The sequence below is a fragment of the Glycine max genome, chromosome 13, assembly GCF_000004515.6.
Source record: "Glycine max cultivar Williams 82 chromosome 13, Glycine_max_v4.0, whole genome shotgun sequence".
NCBI classification, from domain to species: Eukaryota; Viridiplantae; Streptophyta; class Magnoliopsida; order Fabales; family Fabaceae; genus Glycine; species Glycine max.
This window is the reverse complement of record NC_038249.2, coordinates 19772713-19785249: the sequence shown is the minus strand read 5'-3', so window position 1 is coordinate 19785249 and position 12537 is coordinate 19772713. Positions and strand designations below refer to the sequence as shown.

The window sequence follows — 12537 nt, the reverse complement described above, 5'->3', positions numbered from 1 at the left end:
TGTCATAATAATTAATAGGTTATTTGTTGTATTTTGATTCTAAAAACCTAATGCTTTAAATCACTTGTCAAATGGATATTAGATATAATTAAATACCCGTAGAATTAATGATTAATCAAGAAGAAATTCATCAACTATTGGTAATGAGTTTGAACTCTATGAATAAAATTATATCCTTGCTAAGAAAATTAAATGAGAGAAGAAATGAGTTTTTAAGTAATTACGAGTTAACTCAAAAGGGTTTGACAGTAATGTCATATTCTAGAATTAACCCAGAGCAGTGAAGATGAAAGAAATTATTACACTACTCTTCTAATGGTTCTTGAAAGTAAAATGCTAATTCATGCTATCCGGACGCTATGGAGTATTGCTAGATGTCTACCTTGATTAGCATATTAATTTGATTGATATATTACCAGCTTAGTATTGAACCTACGGGGTCACACACAAACGAATGTTCTAATCTCTGTTAAATAAATTATTTTAATATTTGATGATTAATTAAATTAGAAAATTTAATATGATCAAATGATTAATTGATTCCAAAAAGGTAGAATATTATTATATTTTTGCTAGCACTAAAAATATAAATAATATGAAAATTTTGGTGAAAGAAGAGAAACAAACATGTATGATTTTGTATTTGGATTTTGGGTTGAAAAGATGACTAGATACAAGTTTGACTTGGTCAATTCTTATTTTAATTTTAATTGTTAAATGGTTAGCAATAAAAGGTAACAAGAAATAATATAACTTAAAAAATAATATTATCAATAATGATTTTGATTTTATAAAAAATTTGGTATTATTAGCGTGCTATAAATAAAGTCTTAGGCTACACGTTGAAAAACATCTCAATATCACTTATCTATTCTTATTTTTCCACTTGTCAAAGTTGTTGACGAATAAAGATCAATCTCAGTGTGGATACACGTAGAATCTTCACACTATTGAAAAAAAATTATGTTTCAAGAGTTCATCAACATGTACACTTTTTAATATGTCATCTATTTATAATATAATTTAAATACAAAATAGATCTCTTTATTTCACAATGTGTATTTTTTAACCCCTTTTTCTTACCGTGAGACCATGAATGCATACAAAGTGGATACTCCTCTCTCAATACAACATAATTTATTTCATACTTAAGAATCACTTAGGAATCAATCCTTATATTACTTGATTAAAGGACACAAGCCATTAGTATTTATGTTAATCGTTGTTGATGAGAATCTTATTTTTTTTTAGGAATGTTTCAATAACAACATAATAATCCTCCTATTTTTTTTTTAAAAAAAAACAGTAAAGGTTATTTGATTGGAGAAAAAAAGAAAAGAAAATAAATATTTAAATAAAGATGTGGGAATCACAAAAAAAATTGAAAATTCATTATCTACTTCTCTCATTGAAACTCAACCAAACCAAGGCTGATAGTTTTCTTTCCTGTTCTCATAAAAAAAAAAAACTCTTAAATCTGTCCAAATAAATATTATAAAATTTGACTTTACTCTTTAAAAGTAATTACTAGCTTTTGTTATAAAAAATTTAAATTTTTAAAAAGCAAGTATTATTATTTTAAGATAACACAACTTACATCTAAATACGTCATGTCATATCAAAATTGTTATCAATGTGAAATATCTAATGATCTCCATTGCATCTCTTTTCGACTATGGAAGAAGAAATTGTAAGAATTACAATAAGTTATACACTTTTAATCATTATTTAAAATATTAAAATTATGTTTTTTAATAAATGTAAGAATAAAAATGAAAACAATATAATTATAACATTTTTAATAACAAATCTACGACAAAAAAATTGAGGGAGTGAACTGTGCGATTGGTTGAGTGGGTTGGATGAGTGTCTAAGAGAAAGTGGTGGTGTAGGTTTGCTTTTGTCAACGAGTTATAAAATCGTTGAGCTTTTGAAATGGACAACTTTTCCATGTAAGTTGACTCAACTCCTACGTTAACTTTGACACCAACACCTTGAATATTTTACCTAAGCACCGTACATTATTTGACACATTAACCGAAACATTAACTGAAATTTATCTTTATCTTTCACCTCCTTATGCTCGCTGCTCGAAGCACTACCGCGGTGAATATATAACCTTACTTATATCCAAGTTCAATCCAAATAAAATAATGTGGCTTAAACCAAGGCTTGTGTTGATGAAACCTTATGTTGCTCTATATCTACAATTTAAATTACTTACACTTTGTACAAAGACATATAATTCATCCATTAGACAAAAATAAAGGTTGTTTCATAGCTAGCCTTTTTTACAAACTCCACAACTTTGATAACAACGAATCTTTGAGGCCCTCTTATCATATATTAAACTTTAATATATTTTTTACATGACAAATACAAAATTACTACTAAATAAAAGTAGTGTACAAACTTGGAAAAAATTACGAGTTCAACCACTATGTTATGGACATTTTCCATTTTTTTTACAAGATATACCTCAAGCTAACAATATATATGACCAAATAATAAAATATTAATAAAGCTCCTTCTGAGATATGTTATCCATTAAGAATAACACAAATTCAAATACATGCATCATTTCCAAATGAACAACCACAGAATTCATCAGCATTCTACATCTCAAATAAGATAACACTTAGCATTGAGTAATGCTTTCCACTGATGAACAACACATCAACTTAAACACATATATAGCATTTCTAACTTGTTGACACACAACCTTATACACCCTACAAAACTTAGATAAAATTACATCTATCGATTTTTACTCTTCAATATCAAACAACACATCAAAATACACGTCATTTCTAAATTATTGACACACACCCCAACATCTTATCCCTTAAACAAAATCTTACTTGTTGAGTTTTGTTCTTCACTAATAAGATCACATTAATTATTTCTAAATTGCCAAACCCACAATCCAAGATTATTATGATGTTATGCATATCATTCAAATTCTCCTCAAAAGGAAAGGAAGGAATAGGATGAAGTGTTTCATCCCTTCTTGGAAGAAAATAGGAAAGATGAAGTGCATGTTTGATTGAAAAACAAAAAATATTCTTAATTGTAATAAAATCATTTTTGGGGGGCATTTATGTCATTTTACATATATATTTCATTCTTTCTAAACATTTAAACACGAACAAAGAAAAGTGGTCTTTTTTTATTAAACAATTTAAAATTTATCTAATTTTTATTTGTTTATTGTCTAAAATCAAACACAGCATTAGAGTAGAAAAATTAATCAAGAGTAAGCGGAAAATATTTTTTCTGACTTTGATTTTCTAACTCATACTCAGTACAAAATAATACTACTATAATCAAATAAAAAAAAAAAAGTTCAATCCGTTTCCGTTAAATGAAACAGAGGGTAGTCCCCACGGCAATTGACGCGAATGGGATGGCAACCGTGTGTGTGAAGATGAAAGGGAAGCTGAGCAGAGCAATGAGTACAAATGGTTGAGACATGAATGAAGCGCGGAGGAAGCAAAGGCTGTGGAAAAGAGACAAAAAAGGAGAGAGAGAGAGGGTGGGTGCGTATAAAGGTAGTAGTAGATTGAAGTAGTTGTTGTGAGCTCGAAAAACGCGAAAAGGGCCATGAGAGAGAGGTAAAGAAAAATAAAAAGGAGGGGATGGAGGGCGTGCGTTACAAAAAGGAACTATGATGATTCATAATTTTTTGGGTTTATGTAAGCTTTTTCTTAAAAAGTTGTTTGGTGTGTCTGTGGCTAAGCTACTCTCTGTCATATAAAGTTGGGAATCCCAAAAGCGTTTCATAGTACACACTCTTATTGTCACTTTTATTTCCTCACACTTGCATAATCACCATTATCATTAGTGTTAGAGCACTCCTTATCATTTCTTATCTGTAATGCTTCCTTTTTTTTCTTTTTTAACATTTGATCTTAAGTTTGGTTTTATTTGTTTAATATTAGTAAATTATATTCAAAAGTGTTTATTTCACATGGAGTGATATATTTTTCTTTCTAAACCTTATCATTTTTAATTATTTAAAATTAATCACGAGAACTGACGTTAAGATTTTTTTTTTATTTTATATATTGATCCTGTTAAGTGATTCTTGTGTTTAAAGTACTATGTTTTAATGGAACTATTATTCATTCAAGATCATGTATATTTAATTTGTACAATTAATCAACTACTACCCTTCTATGTTTTTATTTTGTAAAGGCAGATGTCCGTACAAAATGCAGAATAACTTTTCCATATATACACGTATTAATGATCCCATGCGGGCGTATCTACGTTTGAGAGGTGCGAACATTTTTTTTATTTTTTTTTGTAATTCTGGGTCTTAACAACTCTAATTATCTATTAAGTAAAATAAATGGGAACATTAAAAGAGTGAAAGGATTTGTCAAGCATGATTGCATTTTCTTAAAATTAAACGTTTTTAGTTATTTTCTGAATTATTATACTCTAAAAAATTTTAAACAATGATTATTTTAAATTATGAAGAATGGAATTTTATTTGGTTTATTAAATCGACAAACAATTTTTTGGTACAAATTTGAAGTAATATAAAAATATAATTATTTTAAAATGGGGGAAATAACATGGCATGAACCTCTTCGACAGAGGTGGATAATGTTTTTTTTTCTTTCTTCAATCTATTGTCTGATAAAATTTGTCTCTATTTTTTCTCTTTCTGGATTATACCTGATTTTTTTAATTAAAAGAAGATTATATAAATCCTTAAAATATTGCTATATGCTACTAAGAACCTCAAGTAACTAAATTTGCAAGATGTAGTTGTTGGACATATTAATAACGTTATAAAGAGACCAAATATTTAATTAAGATTGAATGATAAAATAATAGTTATTCTGATTTTTTTTATTATTTGCGAAAATGGTGTGAGTTAAGAGCATTGTGTCGTGTAGTTTGAATTATTTTAGTATACACTGTACTTTCTCTCTTTATTTTTTTTTTCCTTTTGGAAATTAACACATCCTTCGTATATTAAGTATATGGAGTAAGTTAAAAATTAAAAGAAGCTGTTCTACCGAGGTCGTTTTCTTCTTTAAAGAAGATTGTTATTTTTCGGATTCAATGAAGGTCGGTCCATATAAAACCAAGTTGAATTTGTCCACTGAATTTAATGCCAGATATTATTGGGCGGCTGTGGCTTGGGAAGGTTAGGCCTCAACCATTTTCAATGCATTTAATGCACTTCCTCTTTTAAGCACAAATTACTGAAATTTTGTTTGACAAATGTTTTTTAATATATAAATGAAAGTAAGTAATCATGCATCATCTGCGTGAATAAAATATGTATGTAGTATAAAAAAGAGAGCAAGAAAAGACCTTTTACTTTTGAATCACTCAAACTTAAGCAATGCCCCCGACATCTTTCGGGCTCCAACTTTTGTTAAACATGGATTAATCAAAACTTTCAGGCAAGGGTCGAGATTCATTGCTATGGAGCTGAAACTGAAAGGCATATGTATATATATTTATACATGGTATGCAAATGCTTGTAAAATTCTAAGTGATTGTGTAAATATGGTCAAATCACAAAAGCTAACGGGGCTATCGTTTTCATTTTAACAAACATAAAGTCATGCAACAACGTGATTCCAAAGTAGAGTCTATTGAATCTGAATTTCAAGACATATTAATATCATTACTCTTATATTAAAAGATTTATAAAAAGATAAATATATCATTACTCTTGAGTATTGACTTTTGTAGTTGGAAGGTGTAACTGATTGGAAAAGTTTTTGTTTAATAGCGGGTATTAGCTTAAGAAAATATGTGGGTGTTTTCATGCGGTAATGGTAACTTGCCAAAGGATCACGTAGCCTGGGACTTGAGATAAAGTAAGAGAGAGTAATTTAAGTATGAAAAAGGTGAAAGTGGGGAGATACCTTTTGTAGGTGTTGCGTGTGAAAAGCAGAAAATTGGTTGAAAGGCAAAATTGAGGAGTGAGACAGCAGCAGCAGTTACTATCACATTTCCCAGGCGCGTGAGGGCCCCCACTCTATGTGTCCATTGGCTCTTCGTTCGTGTACTCAACCTTCCATTACCTGCGTGGGACTCACTCATGCTAATCCTATTTGTTACAGTTTCATCAAACTAAGAACAAAACCACTGTGAGAAAACTAAAAAGCCAGTCAATCCAAACTCCCAAGACCTCACCTCACTAGTATCTCTCTCCATCATCATCTTTCTTTTTAGTTTTTACATTTCACTATTCTTTAATCAGACACGCCTGTCTATTATAGGATTTTTAATTATTATTTTACTACAGTACTTAATTCAAAATATGAAGAATCTTTAAGCACTTTTAATTTATTTTTTTTTGAAATATTAAACAACAGGTTAATGGAGAATATAATATTAATATCCTTGTGGTGTGCAAAAAAGGTGTTTTGGCTTCGTCCATCATAACTAATCTGTTGAGGTCGAGACAAATTAGCCTTTAAATTCAATTATAAAAAAATGAAGACAAGAAATATTGAAAGGCAAGTCTGATAATAATATTAAAAAAAATAATAAAGAAGGGAAAAAGATGACACAAAAAGGAGAGCAGATTGCTCTGTCCACAAAGCATTTTTTTTTTCCTCCAGAAATCCTTGCAACCGATAGTAGTACTTTCATTCATCCATCAAATTCTCCGTTTACTAGAAATTCTCTCTATTTCCGTGTCTTTCTCTTGCCACAATAAAGAAACAATCTTTTAAATTTTATTTTCTCTCCTTATTAGAATAGAATAATATTGGTAATTAGTTAAGTTTGGTTGCTTAGTTGATGAAAAAGGAGGTAGCTTTATATTCACCGTCCCCCACCCCTCATGTATGTTATTCCTCGGGACAGATTGGTTATTGTTTGACATGGACGGAGATAGAAAGTAAGTTGAGAAAAGGAGAGAGAAGAAAATGGTGGAGGAAAGGAGGGGATCTGATATTTCCTTTTCGCGTTGAATTCCGAATTCCAAATAGCTTTTTAGCGGAGGAGAGAAAGTGAAGATCCCATAGAGAAACTTAAAAGCAGGGTAGCTACTAGGGTATTACTTTGTTGTTGATTTTGTTTGTGTTTGTGAAAAAGCTTGGTTTGATTGTTTTGCCAACCCATCCTCCACCCTTGAAAATGTGAACTTGTCTATATTGAAGTGTTCTTATCTTATCTCGCCACACACTAATTTCGTTTTCTCCCTCCCTCGTCGCTCATACACATACATAGGCTTATGACCCAAGTGAAAGTTTCACACACATTCGTCCCTTTTTTCCTCTTCTCCCATAAAGTCAAGCAAGTACCCAGCCTCTCATAAGATTCATATTCATTCTCTTCCTTCTCTCTCCTCACTTATCTCTCATCCCTTCATTCATTCAATCCTAGGATCATCTCATCTCTCTTTTTCACCGGAGCCTTACCAACAGTACAGAATTCAATTCGTTCCAGCCGTGAAATGAGAGCCGGACTAAGCACCATCCAGCAAACCCTAACGCCGGAGGCGGCCAGTGTTCTCAACCACTCTATCGCGGAGGCCGGCCGGAGAAACCACGGCCAAACCACGCCGCTCCACGTGGCGGCGACGCTCCTCGCCTCTCCCTCGGGCTTCCTTCGCCAAGCCTGCATAAAATCGCACCCCAATTCCTCCCACCCCCTTCAGTGCAGAGCCTTGGAGCTATGCTTCAGCGTGGCGCTGGAGCGATTGCCTACTTCGCAGAACACGAGCTCTTCCATGGAGCCGCCAATCTCCAATGCCTTGATGGCTGCCCTGAAGCGGGCCCAGGCCCACCAGCGCCGCGGCTACCCTGAGCAACAGCAGCAGCCACTCCTCGCGGTGAAAGTGGAGCTGGAACAGCTAATCATATCCATTCTCGACGACCCCAGCGTGAGCAGGGTCATGAGAGAAGCCAGTTTCTCAAGCCCCGCCGTCAAAGCCACCATCGAACAGTCCCTCAACGCCGTCCCCTCCACCGTTAATTCCGGATTGGGATTCCGGCCAAGCGCGGTGGCTCCGGTGAATTCCGCCCCGGGGCGGAATTTGTATCTGAACCCGCGCCTGCAACAACAGCAGCAGCAGGGGAGTACTGCACAACACAGGGGCGACGAAGTTAAACGAATTTTGGATATTTTGCTGAGGACGAAGAAGAGGAACCCGATCTTGGTGGGGGAATCGGAGCCTGAGGCGGCGATCAAGGAGGTGATAAAGAAGATTGAGAACAAGGAATTGGGAGAAGGGGCTTTCGCGAATGCTCACGTGATTCATCTGGAAAAGGAGCTTCCGAGTGATAAGGCGCAGATACCTGCGAGGTTGAAGGAGTTGGGGGATTTGATTGAGACCAGGATCGGGAATTCTGGGTGTGGAGGGGTTTTCGTTGACTTGGGTGACTTGAAGTGGCTGGTGGAGCAGCCTGTGGGGTTTGGGATTGGCGGTGGTTTGGGTAACATGCAGCAACTGACCCTCGCCGAGGCTGGCAGGGCGGCGGTGGCTGAGATGGGGAGGTTGGTCAGCAAGTTCGGCGAGGGTGGCGCTGGAAGGCTTTGGTTGTTAGGTACTGCTACTTGTGAGACTTATTTGAGGTGTCAGGTTTATCATCCTACCATGGAAAATGATTGGGATCTTCAGGCAGTGCCAATTACCACCAGAGCATCCCTCCCTGGAATCTTTCCCAGGTATTCTTTTGTTTTCTGCTCGTTCCTCCAATTTAGTAATGCCTTTTCATCACTCAAGGACTTTCATCGAATTTCATCCTTTTTTTTTTTAATTTCAGTATTGGGAAATTCTTATTTCTCTGGTTGTTCTGTTTCAAGATCAAATTAATTTATTAAAGTTATTTTTTCCGTGTTTGATGGAATGGGAAAATTATGGAATTTTCAGAGTATTCTTCATGGAATGAGTTCAACTTGAGATTGCAGTTGGTGAATGAATCTTGTCTGATGTGTTAGCTCTGTTTTGCTTCTGTTCTTTTTCTTTTTTTTTTTTTGTTCTCCAGTGGATTTACTTGAACTCCCACGTATTTTCATTTTGAATGTAGAACGTGTGATGTTTCTATTTCTGTTGACAGTGTTATAAGACAGGAAGATATTTAGCTTTTTGTCTACCTTAGCACTGTTAGCGTGATTAGGCTCTGATCTGGAACATGTTTATTCTGTCCCCGGCATTTGGTATAATTGTGTGACCATTTTATTTTTTACTTGTAAACCAGGCTTGGGACCAATGGTTTTCTTGGTACTTCGCTCGAGTCTTTGTCCCCGTTAAAGACCTTGTCCACTACAACAATCCCTCCACTGAGGCGTGCCTCTGAGAACGTAGATCCTGCTGCAGTATCAATTTGTTGCCCACAATGTATGCAGAGCTGCGAGCAAGAAGTGGCAGAAATGTTGAAAGAAACTGAGAAATCAGATACTGAGCTCAAATCAGAGGCAGCTAAACCGTCCCTTCCACAGTGGTTACAGAATGCTAAAACTAATAAAGATAACGGCAAAGTAATGGATCAGGCTCAGGTGAATTTGATTAAAACAATTAATTACGTTGTTTGTTTGTTTGTTTGTTGGGTTTCTTAGAAAATACATGCTTTCTAACTGTTGTATTTCTTTGTGTTTTAAATAGAACCAAGAAGTGAATGTGAAGAAGAGGACTCAAGAAATACAGAAGAAATGGCATGATTCCTGTTTGAGTTTACATCCTAAATTTCATCAGCTAAATGTGAGCACAGAGAGACTTGTTCCAACTTCTTTGTCAATGACTGGCCTATACAATATGAATTTGCTGGGGCGCCAATTCCAACCCAAAATACCACTGAATAAAAATCTTGGAACCTCTTTGCAATTGAGCTCAAATCCAACGCCAATCCACCCATCAGAGCATGTGGTCAGCCCACAGCAAATTCCGGTAACAACCGACCTGGTCCTTGGGCAAACAAAGCCAGCTGATGCCACTCCAGAAGAAACACACAAAGAAGGCATTAATGACTTCTTGAGCTGCCTCTCTTCCGAGTCACAAGACAAGTTCGATGAATTACAGAGCAAAAAGCTACTTGATGCAGACTCTTTCAAGAAGCTCCTGAAAGGCCTGACAGAAAAGGTATGGTGGCAGCAGGATGCAGCATCCGCAGTGGCCACCACAGTGACCCAGTGCAAACTCGGCAATGGAAAAAGACGCTCCAAGGGTGACACATGGTTACTGTTCGTGGGTCCTGATAGAATTGGCAAGAAGAAAATGGCAGCAGCTCTTTCTGAGCTGGTATCTGGGTCCACCAACCCAATAATAATACCTCTGGCGCAACGCCGTGCGGATGGAGACTCTGATGCCCCTCATCTGCGTGGAAAAACAGCACTTGATCGAATAGCAGAGGCCATCAGAAGGAACCCACTTTCTGTCATCGTGCTTGAGGACATTGATGAAGCCAACATTCTTCTTCGTGGGAGCATAAGAAGAGCCATGGAACAAGGCCGGTTCCCGGATTCTCATGGCCGTGAAATCAGTCTCGGAAATGTCATGTTTATCCTCACTGCTAATTGGTTGCCAGAAGACTTCAGGTGCCTCTCAAACGGGTCTCCACTGGACGAAGAAAAGCTTGAAAATTTAGCAAAAGGAGGGTGGCAGTTACGCATATCAGTGGGTAAGAGAGCATCAAAACGAAGACCCAGTTGGCTATCCGATGAAGACAGGTCCTTGAAGCCCCGTAAAGAGGTGAATTCAGGTCTATCGTTTGATCTTAATGAAGCTGCTGATGATGCAGAGGACGGCAGGGGAGATGGTTCCCTCAATTCAAGCGACTTCACAGTGGAACATGAAGACAACAATCATGATGTAGGAGGGTCACTCTCAGCAGTACCGCGGGAGCTGTTGGATTCTGTAGACGATGCCATTGTCTTCAAGCCCTTGAATTTCGATCTCCTACGCCGGAATTTCTCGTCATCCATCATTAAGAGGTTCTCTGCTGTGGTTGGGAATGGGGTGTCAATTGAAGTGCAGGGAGAGGCTCTTGACAAGATCACCAGCGGAGTGTGGTTAGGCCAAACCACCATTGATGAATGGATGGACAAAGCGTTGGTTCCCAGTTTCCACCAACTGAAAAAGAATTTGAATTCAACCACACATGACCATAACTCTTCGATGCTGTTTAGGCTCGAAGATGATGGCTACTCCGATCGCTGGGGCTCCCAAGAGTGGTTACCTGCTACTGTGAGAGTGGTGGGGGAATAGTATATTATTCAAACAGTGGTGGTGAATGGTGATATCCGTTTTTTTTTGTGGTAGAAATGTAAATAGAACACTTTGGCATGTATAAGTCAAAGACGCGTAGTAGAACCAAGGAAAAACCGTTACAAGGCTCTTGTCGGGGGTGTCAATTTTTTTTCCCTTAGAAAAAGATTAATTTATTTTTGCGTTATAAACTTTATATTGTTTTCTTTTTTTCCCCCTTTTGTAAGAATAGGTATATTTATTAAACTGAGAATGATCATTATATTAATAAAAGGGAGCATTATTTCCTAATTTTTAATCTGGATAAATTGTGGCATGATATTACATTTCATTGTTGTTCATGGTTAAAAATTATGAGTCAACTTTTAACTATTCTTTCATGCAATGGGAAGTCAATTCTGTAGCTTGTATATTACAATAGCTGCACTCGGTACTGCACTTGAGGAGGGGCTTACTGCTATTGATTTTTTGAGACTGATAGGATTTTTAATGCAGAGTCTATGTTTCTGTGTCTGTGGGGGTCTGTGAGGGTATATCAGATATAAGGTTTCTGTTGGTGTTTTTGTCGCTGAGAAATAGGCTCCATCTCTAGTATCTTATTGTATACCTGTCCAGTGCATATTGTAAGATTCTAGAGGGGTGGGTGATTTTAGGTCCCTTGGTTTCGGGTTTTTTTCGAAGGGATTTATAGCTTCAGTGGTGTCAGTGTATAATTTGAACCACAATACTTTTTTTTTTTGGGTCTGCTACAGGATATATGTGTGGGTGTTGTATATATATATATATATATACACTGCACAAGAAGTGCTTAAAAGTACAAAGGAAAACATAACAGGGTATATAAATAACCCACCCAAACAGCACGAACACATCCCCTCTACCATGGTACAAGTGACCTGAACTTAGCCTATACATGTGAGAACCTCATATGATAAGATACAAGAACTTGCAAAGCACCATGAAGTACACGACTAGATCGAGAATTATGCAAGCACAGCTGCAGGGTTTACTTGCCACTGCTGAAAAGATAAGGAGAAATCAGATTGATAGGCTTTCAACCATGACCATAAGCAGCAGAACATGATACTTGTATATAGCAGTGCTTGTGCTGCGTTTTAATACATTATCCTTTGCCTGTTTAAAAAAAAACACCCCTTTGCCTAATTCTAATAAACTATATGCAATAGCAATTATTTATTATTTAATAGCTATTAAACTATTGGTTCTGTTGGAGTTGTTGAATGATGGTATGTATTAACCTAATACACAAGAAGACCAGGAGAGAATTGCTTGTGGTTTGGTTAAGTTGACAGAAGGAAATGGACTTCTCTTTTAAGAACTGTATTTTT

At 36.0% G+C, this 12537-nt stretch overlaps 1 protein-coding gene across 1 annotated transcript; it reads left to right on the top strand.

The window, feature by feature from the left end:
- The first annotated feature begins 6565 nt into the window (after nt 1-6565).
- On the top strand, nt 6566-11479 carry LOC100785122 (protein SUPPRESSOR OF MAX2 1). The gene is made up of 3 exons (XM_003542243.5): nt 6566-8652; nt 9186-9483; nt 9590-11479. The coding sequence occupies exons 1-3, from the start codon at nt 7439-7441 to the stop codon at nt 11186-11188; spliced, it is 3111 nt and encodes a 1036-aa protein (XP_003542291.1). The 5' UTR covers nt 6566-7438; the 3' UTR covers nt 11189-11479.
- The last annotated feature ends 1058 nt before the right edge of the window (nt 11480-12537 follow it).